General features: G+C 53.3%; 1 protein-coding gene across 7 annotated transcripts in view; it reads right to left on the bottom strand.

Moving 5' to 3' along the window:
- Positions 1–13,121, bottom strand: part of ADARB1 (adenosine deaminase RNA specific B1) — a 113,799-nt gene that overhangs the window by 81,380 nt on the left and 19,298 nt on the right. For 2 of the 7 annotated variants that reach the window (XR_011251944.1, XM_069566641.1), the window contains exons 1-2: positions 8,609–8,681; positions 5,315–5,464 (exon numbers count right to left, since the gene is read on the bottom strand). The exons of 2 other annotated variants lie outside the window; for them this stretch is intronic. Coding sequence is in view for 4 of the 5 variants with exons in the window: in XM_069566641.1 (XP_069422742.1) it covers positions 5,315–5,464; positions 8,609–8,625 (167 nt within the window). In the remaining variant the exon portion in view is untranslated. Of the gene's footprint in view, positions 1–4,603; positions 4,834–5,314; positions 5,465–8,608; positions 8,682–13,121 lie in introns of those variants that run through there. 3 more of the 7 variants (XM_069566623.1, XM_069566618.1, XM_069566612.1) reach the window with 3 other exon arrangements.

The following is a 13,121-nucleotide window of genomic DNA, read 5'->3' as shown; positions in this document are numbered from 1 at the left end:
TCACCCTCACCTTCCAGACAACCTCGACGACTTCTGCAAGAATCCTCAGGCTTCATCAACACAAGTAAAGAAAGACATCTCAGCTCTTAAACATGTGAAGTTCAAAACCCAAGACTTCAGGAGAAGGGGGAGGGTGCTGAAGCCAGAGGCACCCACGACCAGGAGATCACCCCTCATCACAACGCGACCCGGGAACGAGAACTCTGGAGAGGGCACCAGCAGGGCAAGGGGTGCCGTGGCATTCTGAGCTCCGTGTGCCTGGTGAACCCCACCTGTGAGGCGGCCCTGGGGGACAGGGGTGGGGAGGCCATGGGCCAGCAGGGCTCCGCTCCCGGTGCGTCCTGCTCTGTGGCAGCCCACGGGGCCGCGTGTCTCTGTCCTGTGCGCATCCCGGGCATGTGATGCCTCTTAACACTTCAAACACGAAGTCACTGCTGAGTCAGAACAGGTGAGAGAGGCAGTGCACGAGGGCTCCTGAGAGAGTCGAGCACCCTCACCTCCCACGAGGGCCTCCATGGGGAACAAGCTCTCGCAGGGCCAACGGCCATCCTCTCCCAAAGAACCAAACTGGACAGAGATGCACGGCGAGCTTTTGAGGCAGGACAGGAGTCTGTGCAACACTTTCCATGAGATTCAACGTGTTTGTTTATTACTTTTAACAACGGCTGAAGATTCATCACCTGTTCAAAACAAAATGAATCCTGCTGGAAGCTAACTAAAAAGGTCAAAGGTGCTATAAATGCTAGCAAGTCGACTGTGAGAAGCTCCAAGGGGACAGAGGCTTAAACATATCAGGCTGACCCCTCCCATGGCCACCAGTAAGGGGTTCACTCTCTGAGGAATTAAAATACACTCCTGCCAGTAACTATTATTTAGTTTAATTCCTGTAGGAAAACATAAATAAACACCAAACAGTAAGCAGATCCTCCCCACACTCGCCTCATCTGGCTCTCTGACAAAACAGCCCTCATGTGCAGCCACCCCAAGACCCTCTGCCCTGGGACTCTGCCGGACTGCCTGGAAAACACAACCACTGCTCGGGGCAAGTCTGTGCTGTTCTCCAACTTGCTGAGAAAGAATTAACAATTACTTCATAGAGTAAACGGATCAACATTTTAAAGTGTGCTTCATGAACGGAAAATGAACATGCTACCCTGAGGTTAATCCCACCACTTTCGGAGCATCTCATGCTGAGAGTGGCTTCTTGTCGAGGCACAAAATTATGCAGAGAAAAGAATCGCACATTTTCTCCTCAAACTCTGGAAGTGAAAAGGCCAAGTAAAAATAAATACAAAGCAAACTGACTAATCTGGGCTTCTCTTCTCCCTGCGCTGGCTAATAGAGCAGAAAGCTAAAGTTAGAAAGCATAGCGGTCTGAGCTTTCTGGAGAAAGGCTGAGGATATAAATACACACACATCTGACTCGGGGCTGAGTCGTGACTGCGGAGCAGCCCTGCGCCCGACCCGCAACGTTTCCATGAGCAGCAGGAGAGGAAACTCCTCACCTCGTGGCTGGCGAGCGGCTATGCGCCGGGAATGATCGGCTCACGGCAGGACCCCAAAGGGAACTTCAGGGGTAGATTAACTATGTTTGCCGAAAATCAGATCGAACTGGCTTTTCTATCCTTTCAGCTGAAAGCACACTAAGAGCTATTTAACACTGGTTAAATAGCAAACCTGGAGACAAGCAAAAAGCACACCAGGATGAAAATACTGAGGCGCCCAGCCACTCTTCAACAAGAGAGGGGCCCAGGCCCCTAGAGGCCAGGTGCTGAGGAGGGGCTGAGAAGGCACACACACCGGCTCCAGAGGGAGGGCGCGGAGGGACACCACTGGCCACGGGGGCACTCACACACAGAAACGGGCGCCTGACAAGCCAGAGGTGCCACGACCTCACGTGTGAGCCCACACAGATAGGCACGCATGTGCTTGGGCGTGGCTGTACAGTGACATACATGTGAGCCCAGAGCTATGCCCCCAGGCAGCTGCTTGGTCCCCCTCTGCTCCCTGACCTGTGATGAGAGCAGAGAGGCCGGACCCCATGTCCCCTTGGCCACTGACACGCCAGGGGGACTTGGGTCCAAGGCACACCCACCTGTGTGCCCACATGTGTCCACGAGGAGGCACCGCCCCAGAGGATCACTGCAGTCCCCTCTGGGTGGCGAGATGACGTCTTTTGCTTTCTTCTGCTCATCTCCGCAGTCTGAAATTTCTACAGCAAAGCAAACGATTCTCACAAGAGAAAAAGCTCCAGGGGTGAGAGGGGCAAGCCCCACAGGAGAGGAGGTAGCTGAGTCCTGGCTGCCCCTGTGCCCGAGACCCATGGCTGGGCTCTGGGCTGGGCTCAGTGCCCCACACTACTGTCCCCTGCTTCCCCCTACTCAGGCCCTCGGCATCCATTGCACCTTAGCAGACCAACCTCTGTCTCTAATTTAAATGCAAACCAGCATGGCAGGCGGCACTGCTGTCACGGTCCCTGCAAGTCTTACGGCCACGAGGGGAGGCAGCTCCCATGCCTCCCTCCCAGCCCCTCTTCACGGTGAGGCATCTCTCTTCCCCTCCAGCTGGTCCCCAGAATGAAACGAAGCTTCGAGGCCTGGCACACAGAGCAGGAAGATGTCAGGGACGGGAGCTCCTGATGGGATGGGCGATGCCCGAGCAGCCTGTAAAGGACAGGCCACCCGCCATGTGTGGGAGGGAGTGAGGGACAGAGGGGGGCGTGCGCCTGCCAGACCTCTCACCCACCGCCCACTGTCTCTCCTGCAGACACAGAGGCCAGGCCGGGCTGCAGCCACAGAGGAAGACTGCGAGTGTCTGCTGGGAGGACAGGGAGCAAGCCTCCAGCCAGCCATCCTCCTGGCCCTACCACGGGCAGGCCCGTCACTCTCTCCCACTGCTGACCCTGGTGTGGTGGTGGGGGTTTGTCTCAATGTGAGCAACAGGGTGGCTGCTGAAGCCGGCCGGGGCCAAGCTGGACCCCCAGCGAGAAGCAGGCCTCAGCCCCACAGGCGGCTGGCAGGACGGACAACACCCTTCCCCATGTTGTCACCCACATGGAATGGGGCACGGCTCCCAGCCTGGAAGAGTCCTTGGCCTGGCTTCCCACCCCACCCCGAGCGAATGCTCACTCCCACACACTCACACACACCGAGCACAGGAGGGCCGGAAGCAGCCCTGAAGCTCCTCAGTCAGACCTCTGAGGCTGCCTTTCCTGTGTGCAAGGCTGTGGGCTCATAGGTCCACACGTGGGACACAAAATCAAAACAATTTAGCCTTTAACCAGAACCCAGGAGCAGAGAAGGCTGTCCAGTGTCTGCAGAGGCTGTCAGTGGTGAGACAGCAGCCTGAGGGCCGGGATGGGAGGGCCCGGCATAGCCCAGGCCGCAGGTCTGACCTGCAGGCCTCTCCTCCCCATCTCACTCCTTCACATAAAGTTCCCGAGACAGATGCCAGCGGAGCGAAGCCAACACTCTCCACACTGACTGCACGGGGCTGTCTTATCCCCCGAGACCAGCCCCTAGGGTGAGCCAGCTCGAGGATGGATGAAGGGGCACCCACATGGCCTACACGGACGAGGAGTCACCCTTCCCCCTAAATCCACACACATACCACAGACACCTTCCCACCAGGCAGAGCGTGAAATCCATGTGAGCACAGAGCTACCTACGGCAAAGGGCAGCAGAGCAGCAGCTCCTAAACTTCAGGTGTGGGGAGAGGGAAGGACAAACAGCCCAAGGGACCCATGGGACCCAGGAAGGGGCCCAGGGGCCCAGCAGCTCATGCACACAGCTTCCCAAACACTCGCTCTATGCTCAGAACCTACGAACAATGAAAACAAGGGCAGGGTTGTCACTTCCATCATAAAGTCCATTTCAAGGCCAGTCGCAGGTCAGCTAGGTCAACCACTGTGAATGCAGCCTCTTGGTGGAGCCGAGAGGCCCCTTCATCCACTGACCGTCTTCTCCCACTAAGCACATGTACAGTGACAGCTTTCCAAAGAGCTTTGGAATTTCCACCCATCTGATGTGTGAGAAACAGTACCTCCAAGAAGCTGAAGGGCCATTTTTACACGTGTGTGCAAACACGTGTACATGTGTGCACACGTGCATACATGCGTGCAGTGCGTGCGTGCGTGTGATCGTGTGTGCTGCGTAGCGGTGTGCATATGTGTAGGCATGCATGCATGCCTGCCTGTGCACATGTGCTTGAGCACGTGTGCACAGGCCTGTGTGCAGGTCTGTGTGTGCGCACGCATGCGCGTGTGTGCATGTGTGATATGTTGCGGAGATGTTTCTCACAGCTGATCGTTCTGACTTCTGACCTCATGTACAGTGCTATTGCTGCTGTTTGAATCCTGGTCAGATACAAGTTCTTCATCGCTGGAGGACTGTAATGTCGTAAGACTCTCCCTCTCCTGGTTGACTCTCAACCCTGAGTCATGTTTTAAAAGCCCTTCCCAGCACTGAGGTTATACTGGCAGGTGTTTCTAACACTAGAATAGTCTCCTCGGATCCATTTGGTGCTTACCCTCGTACATGGTCTAAGGCATAAACCTAACACTGTCTTTAACAAAATGGTGTCGGACTGTCCCCAAATCACTTACTGAAAGTTCATCCTGACCCAGCACTCTGAGATGCCGCCTTCGTCGGACCCGAGGCTTCCGTCTGTGCCCGGGCTTCTTCCTGCCCTCTGGGTCTGCTGGGCTGTCTGCTACTCGTGTTTGCCCTGCTTCGTCACCACCTTCTCTTACTTAGAGGATGAGTTAACGTCTGGCAGGGCTCTTCTCCTTGGCCCTTTCTCTTCTGAGTTTTCTAGGTGGTCACACACGTTCTTCTGTTAACGACACAATCAACATGTCCAACCCCAGGGAAAGAAAACAACTGATGTAGAGAGACCTGCCATCTTACGGAAGCTGCAACAACCAAACCAGGAAAAAGGCCTGTCTTTCCGTCTGCCAAAGGCTACCTTTGTGTCTTTCTGGAGCACTTTTAGAATGTTCTTCCTTAGGTTTTGAACAATTCTTATTTCATTTACTCCTAAGGACTTTATTTTGCTATTGTAAAGGGGGCTGTCTTCTCCCCAGTATCTTCTAATTGGTTAACTCTGAATGTGAAAGGCACTAGGAACATCTACATATTAACTTTGTATTTACACTACCTTGGCAAATTCTTTCATTACCTGTGTTTATCTCATCAGTGATTCTCTGAGTGGTGGCCTCTGCACGGACAGCCAAGGTGTGAGTAGCCCCGCCCCCACCACAGAAAGTTCTGCTGGACAGTACTGCCCAGGTTTGCTGCAAAGAGGGGCCACTCACCTCCTCTGGTCCAAACCCCGTTTGTGTCCTCCTATTCTTTGCTCAGCCTGGCTGGGAGGAATGCTGTGATCAGGCCTCACACTGCACGCCTGTGTCTGGTACAGCCCCTGCCTCCTGCCCTCCCTTTGGTCCGCAGCCAGGTCAACGTCTCTGAAGGGAGTACAGGGGATGGAAGGAGGATCAGTTAGCGCCTAAAATTTATTTTTCAGTAAAACTTTCTTTACTTTACTGACTCTTATTTAAACCTCTGATAAGACTTTTTCAGACAGAAAAACAAAACTTCCATCTGGGACAAACTGAATGATTGACACCTGTGGACCTGAAAAAGAGATCCTTAAGATTTCTAAAGGTTACATTCATTAGAATTTGAAATAAATAGAACACATGTTTTTGCCTCCCATTCCATGAGTACAGCATCCAAAGATCACATGCCTCACTGACCCCACGCTTAGCCCCGGGCATCACGCTCACACGGGACGTGGGATTCCTTGCATCCCACTGCTCAGGGTCTTTCACTGGGAGGACCCGAGGCCACCGCAGATGCAGTAACATGGTTTGTAAAAGTGATGTGGGCTGAACTTCTCTATGTTGCTGGGAAAATTCATTTTTTATTAATTTGTTGCTCTAATTCCCAAGTCACTCATTATTAGAGAGGAAAAAAAAGGGGGTCAGCAAACACGCCACAGGCCCACAGCCTCCCAGTGTTCTCCCAGGGGTTACTGTGAAGACCACACCCAGGAAACAGGCACCACAGCGGTCAGGCCTAGGCAAGTTCGTGTGGTGGGACGGTTGTACAGAAACGATCATGGAAACAGAAGGATGAGTTAGCTGACAGACCACGTGTGTACTGAATATACTAGTCTAGGCTGCAACACGGAGCAGGCCCGCCACCCGCCCTGAACACAGAGAGCTCTGTTGGACCCAGAAAAGGGCTTTAAACTCAGCAGGCATCGTGGAGAGAGGGACCTATAAAAACCTCCAGAGGAATTTAATAAGCCTGGTTTTACAGGATACAATTGCAACAAAAACAAAGAAAGGAATTACCACTGCTGTGAAGAAGGAAAAAAAAAAAAAAAACAACGCAGCTTTGAAAGCCTGAACCCTATTGACTACGCTTGAAAATCTAAGAACAGCTTTGTAAACAAGCTGAGAAGAATCTTAAGACTTGAAATGGCATCAAGGTGCTTTCTCTTCAGGAGAGGAGGGGACACTGTTCTTGACATTCCCCCACAGCTGCTCCCCTGGACAAAAGCAACAGTGTCGCTAGCAAAACAGTCTGAAAAAGCAAAGAAGCTGAGTTCAGCCCCAGTTCCTAGACAGAGACCTGTTATGAAAAGAGCACACAGCGACGGGTCCAGAAAGCCTGGCCAGGGTGAGGGTGTCATTGCTTCTGAGGCCGGTGAACCCCGCGCGGTCGGTCCCACATCCCGACATGGCCTCTGCTGCACCTTCATGAAAGAGGTCAGTTCCTGAAATAAACCCCCCTTAACCACGTCTCCAGATAGCAGGTGTACCGGAGAGCCAGAACCAACACTTTCGGGGGCTTTCATCTGTACAGTGTTCGAAATACTTCCCTGTTTGCTCACAGCTGGCTCTCAGGGGCTGTCTCCTTTAGAATGCATGTATGTGTGACTCTTTGAGACCCCATGGACTGTGGCCCACCAGCTTCTCCGTCCATGGAATTCTCCAGGCAAGATTACTGGAGTGGGTTCCCATTCCCTTCTTCAGGAGATCTTCCAGGGAACTCACATCCACTGCATCTCCACTGGCAGATGGGAATACATTCCATTACTTATCCTCTGAGACTGACCAACACCAGAGACCTGGCCTTGCCCCTTGGTTATCACACGAAGGGCCAAAATGAACCCAAATGTTCCTCTAAAAACACAAACGCCACCGTCAAAAAGTGAAAATCAAAGGCTCAGTGATGCATCTGAGGCAGCAGAAGAGCCTCAGAGGAGGTGAGCCAGCCGGCTCACACGCCCCCAGCACCGTCACCCTGAGTGGGAGGTGAGTTTCTTCCACTAAACCCTGCCCTTCATTTGGGAGGGTGTCGATTTGGGGAAAACACAGATTGGTATTAAGGTCATAAAACCCAAGAGCCCTTCCAGCCAGCAGTCACCCCAGGCAGCCAGCAGGAGCGTGTGCAGAGGTGATACCGGAGCAGGGCTTCCAGGCCAGCAGGCAGGGGTTCACAGGGCGGCCACCCGCTGCAGGGCAGAGGCCCCGCTCCCCAAGGCCTCACGGCATCCCGCTTGGAAAAACAGACACCTCAACTCTGCCGGAGGCACCGCTGACAAGCAGGACAGTTTCTGCTCACAACCCTCGCTAGTGACCTGACCTTTTCCCAGAACAGGGTCTGCACTGGCAAGCTCACAAGAGACACTGACCAGGGCAAGAAACCAACGTGGTATCTACGAGAACCAAGTGGACAGCTATCACCTAAGTCAGACTTTGGCTAATGAAACTAGGACGTCACAGTCTGTTCAGACTCCTCATTTTCCCCAACTGACCTTCTGCTGCCCCAGGGCTCCGGCCAGGCCCCCACGTGACATGCAGCCATCGTGTTCCCTCAGAGCTCCTCTGGGCTGTGACAGTCCCTCAGACCTTCCTGTCTTTAACGACCTTGACAGTTTGGAGGAGGAGCCAGGCGTTTTGCAGGACGCCCCTCAGTGAAGACCACAGAGGGGAGGGGCCCTTCTCACCACGACCCGTCCAGGGTGCGTGCCGTCACGTGACCTCCATGGTGGACACTGACTGTGGTCGCCGGCTCAGGCGAGTCTGGTGGTCGTCTCCACTATGCTGCCACCTCCTCCCACCGTCCTCTGGAAGGGGGTCGCTGTGCCCACCCCCCACCCAAGGAGGGGCACTCCCCTCCCCTCCCCTCCCCTGAGGACGGGGCAGCTGCAGAACCACGTGGATCCTCCTGGTTTCCTTCTCCATCACTTGTTTATGTCAGGCTGGCCCCGTGGGTATTTATTTATTTTATGCTTTGGGCCATGATCCAGTACGACTCTGTTCTGCTGCTGAACCTGTTTCAGTGCTGGCCCTCGGGAGTTCCTTGGTTGGCTCCTCTGTCCCCTGACATGCCCGTCCGTGGGGGCTGGGTTTTTTTGTTTTTTTGTTTTTAGCACTTCTGTACTTTCTGGCACTACCAGGGGCTCCAGGTCATCTTGGGTATTTCCTGCACAGTCTCAGAAAGAAACCCTCACTCTTTATTTTCTACATGCTCATTTATGGAGCATGCAGTTACATGTTTAAAAACACAAGTGGCAGACAGCTAGCTTTGCCTACCTTCCAAAGGTAGGCATCTTCCTCCTGGGAACAGCACCTTGACCTTGTTCAGAATGACTTCCTCCCACTGGACATTACTGGGCGATCCTGTGGAAAGGGTTACCTGCAGGGAGTAAGATGGGGGAAGAAGCCCAAACTTTTCATTTTAAACTGCTTGCATAATTTTTTCCAAGGATGTGTATTATTTCCATAATTTTTTTTAAATGTAAAAAAATAATTTAAACCCTTGTGTTGTCTATAAGTACAGACCAAATCTAAGACAGAGAATACTAACAATTCTGATTTTGAATAAAAATAAACACAAAGCATGCTCACTTCAGAACGGGCCGAGTCTAGCAAAGCACATACCACCTGTTCAGTGTCCACTCTTTTTCTTACACAATTTTAAGTTGCTCTTTCACTCATTTAACAATCAGCAAAGATTCTGGTTAACTAACATGAATTGCATTCAAAGTACTCAAATGCTTTTGCTGAATACACAGTATCTAGAAACTTTTAGAAAACGCTTTGCTTGAGAAGTTTTATAGCTCCAAAGATGGTGGGGTTCACCATAACTCCCCAAAGCAAAAGCATTCTTGATCTATTTGAGAATAGTTACCCCTTAAACTCCAGGACAGGAAGTAAATGTTGTACATTAGCAAAAGAGAAACATTAGACAAAAAATGTTTTAGTTCCATCACAGGTATACTTAGGAAAAAGTATAATTTATAATGTCAAGGTTTCTAAAACCATATCTCTGTATGCGTACTTTAGGAGGCAAGGTGTTCCGATGTCCCCTAAAATATCCGCACCTGGGGATCTGCGGAACCGGGAGGAGCTGGCTGCGGATGGAAGTGGGAGGGGGAGACCCAGAGCAGGCGGCTCGCTAACCCCTGACCCAAGGCTGGGCACGCGCACCGCGGCTCCCGAGAGTCCGAGGGCGCAGGCGCGCGGCCAGCCCAGAGCCGACCGTTAACAGTAGCGGACTCGAGTCATAGGGTGCAGCCTCCCAGACCTCGCCCGACAGGACCCCGAAAGGTCTCTGCGGGGCAGACTCACCCGGCACTGACGCTTCCCGCTGGCCTGACTGGGAGGTGCCTGAGCGCACGACCATGGCGACCCCGCCCATGACGGTGCTGCTGCTGCTGCTGGCGCTGCTCTTGCCCAGGCAGACCTGCATAGAGCCCACGAACAGCGCGCCCACCCCGATCGCGTCCCTGATCCCGGAGAGCAACACCTCGGAGAGCCGGGCCTTGCCCGGCATCGAGCTCAGAGCCCGCGGCTCGAGCCCCGTCCCTGGCCCACTCGCCCTGCTGGCCCCGCTTGCCCTGTGGCTGGTTCTCGGGTAGGGACGCTGCATCCAGGCCTGCCCAGCGTGGACACTGCACCAACACCTCGCCGGCCTCCACGTCTCGACCTCACGGACAGAAACAGGTCCAGAAAGCAGAACCCCACCACCACCCCGTGTGCGGTCAGTGATTGTCAAGGTCACACCTCCCAGCGACTCCCTGAACAGCCTGAAAGGAGATGCCACATCCCAGCGAACTGAAGACAGGGCTCAGGAAACCTGGGTACCAGGAAATCAGAAGATAGTTTATCTCTACTTTGATTCATTAAATTATAAAGCCAAAAAATGGCTGGGTGGTGTCTCTGAAAAACGGCAAAGCGTTGTCTCTGAACTGTGGGCCGGTGGCAGCGGCCAGGCCGCCCACCAGTGCAGCTCGGAAGCTGCAGTTCTCTTAGGAGCTGGTGGCTACATTTGACCTGGGGACAGTAAGTGACAGGGGCCTACACAGTGATGGCAGATGGCCCCCAAATCCAGACCTAGTGAGTCACTTGTGCACCCCGCTTCCCCACACACCCTACACTGACCCAGAGAGCAGACACACATAACCTCACTGGACTGTAGATGCTGCTGCTTTATTTCGGTATGTTCAATAATTTCTACAATTTAAAGGTGTTTTTTTTTTTGTTTTTTGTTTTTTTTTTTACATATTTAAGAATCTTGAACATAAGGTTTGGGTAAAAAGGTAAATTGAGCATTTGGAAAGGGGAGAGTGGAACTTGCCTAGGCTGAGTTCACACAGATTTCATGCTCTTTTTATGACGTGTGTTTTCTCTTTACAAATCCACACTTGGACTGCTTGCTATCAGTGTTTTCAGACAGCATCCGGGGCAGAGCCTAAAATAGATTCCAGAGGCAACTCTAATACAGCCAGTGATGTACAGACACCCCCTCCAGAGTCTGTGGTTCACGGGTGCACGTGGACACTCCAGCACCCAGAGGCTACAAGCCTCCATAACCAAACACATGCCAGCCTTAGAGGGCATTCCAGAAACACCCGGGCCAGAGATCTGGAGGAAAAGGACAGCACGTGTGAACAAACACTGCATGTGTCCTGCTTCACATGCTGTGTTTAGTGTATAATTATGCTTTGATTTACATAAAATGATAAAGTATTTGCACTGAACATAAGTGGTAGTTTTTTTAAGCTTATAGAGCAATTGAGAGAAAAAGACCCTAATTTAACAGCTAGGTTTTACTCTGCAGTAAAGAATGGTGACCAATAACAGCTTTATTTCACTTAAAATAATGATGAAAATGCTGCTGTACCACAGGAAACAACATTTTCTTGGCCACCAATCCTACAAAACCCATTTCTCAAGGAGTGGTGCTGAATTAACACCCCTTAAGAGAAGACATGGGAATTCCTTTCAATCTCCAGCATCTATTAGATTTCACCTCTGAAGCCTGGAGAAGCCCTTGCCAGCCCCACTCCTGCCTGTATCAGGTATCTATTCTGTTGGGGGAACTGTGTTCCTGTCCTGTGGTCAGCCACGGTTGCTTTGCAGGGAACGTGCTCACTCTGGTCTACCAGGCTGAAATACTAAGAAAAGCCTGGCCATGTGTCCAATTCCAAGGCAAGGCAGCAGGGCTCAAGGGTAAGGAGATGAGCTCCTGGCTGCCTGCGCGTCCACTCTCTGCGGGGCACTCTGCCAGGTGACCCATCAACTTCTTCTCAGCACCTGCTGTCCACACACTCTCACAAATGCTTCACATGATCATTTAATCCTCATCTTGCAGATGGGGAAACTGAGGCCCAGAAGGTTAAATGTCAAGGTCACACAGTAAGAGGCAAGGTCAGCATGACTCAAAGCATTTGGTTCCAGAGACCAGGCCCATGACCATATCCCGAAGCCACCTCCCAACAGAACATCAGAAGACACCACCACGAACCAGTGCGGCAGGCCCACCTCAGTGGCAGTCACCTGATGGAGAAGAAGAGCCAGGGAAAGCCAGGAGGTGGGAACAAGTGAAGTATGTACAAGAGCCGGGAGGCTGGGGCAGACCAGGCAGATGGGGGCAGGGGCCCACATGGCCAGAAGGGGGAGGCTGGGGCAAACCAGGCGCAAAGCTAGGGCGGACCAGGCATAAGGAAACAGTGGTCAGAGGGAAGCCGGGGCCAGCTGGAGGCCAGGGAAAGCAGGACGCTGGAAGCTAAGAATTAAGTCAGGGTTCTCTGCAGATGCAAAGGCACATCAGGAAAGACTAAAAGCACAAGGTGAGACGGTCTGACCGCCACTACCTTGCGGAGGGCTCAGAGAGACAAGGGAAGACTCAGGGCCCACTGGGATGCTTCTGTCAAGGGCAAAGGAGGGAGAGCAGTGGCCTGCAGGCTGCAGGGGGGGGACGTGGGGAGGCAGGCGTCCAGGAGGAGATGAACGCAGGGACAGCAGGGACACGGTGTGTGAGAGGGGCTGAGGTGGCAGCAGGGGAAGCCTAGGACAACCGCCCGGTTTCCAGCGGAAAACCTGGGGGTGTTGTGACACTGACTGGGGGGAAAGGGTAGAAACCTTAGGAAAATAGAGGGACTGGTTCCAAATGTTCAGTTTGGGGCCTGTGGCTCGTCAGCGTGGTGCAGGGGTGCACCGTGCTCCTGGCAGGCCCGGGCCCAGAGCTCCGCGGGAGCTGGAGATGGAAACGCAAACCTCCCTCCCGTCCAAGCGTGTGCGTGCAGAACAGACGTGCTGCTCCAGGCCTCCCACCACTACAGCCGCCTCCCAGCAAGCTCTGTTCAGGCAAAGGCACCCCTTCGCCCCACACGCAGCCCCAACACGCCTGAGCTCTCCACCTGCCCTAATTCTCAGAGCAGACACAACCGCCTGCCGCCCACAGATCCTCCGCCAGCCTCCTCTCCTGCAACCCAGGCTTCCAGCAAAGCTGTGCTCCATCCCCATCGACTAACAAAGAGAAGGTACAGGGCCTGCATAGTGGTGATCGACTCTCTCTGAAGAACTGAAGAACTGCTCTTGCCACCCCTCTCTGGGGCTGCAGAGGAAACCCAGCCCCTTCCCTGCAGGATACAAGGGCGGGGGGGTTGCCGAGGGAACACTCCTGCCAAATCCCAGAAGGGTGCCCCCAGAGGTGCCCCTTGGATCCCAGAACTGTGGAATCAACCTGTGGGGGGGTTCTCCTCAGAAGCCACAAAGAGGCAGCAAGAAGGGGGCAAGAGTCAGCAGGGCCCCTGGAGGG

This window comes from Ovis canadensis, chromosome 1, assembly GCF_042477335.2.
Source record: "Ovis canadensis isolate MfBH-ARS-UI-01 breed Bighorn chromosome 1, ARS-UI_OviCan_v2, whole genome shotgun sequence".
Taxonomy (NCBI): domain Eukaryota; kingdom Metazoa; phylum Chordata; class Mammalia; order Artiodactyla; family Bovidae; genus Ovis; species Ovis canadensis.
This window is presented reverse-complemented; position numbering and strand designations above follow the sequence as displayed.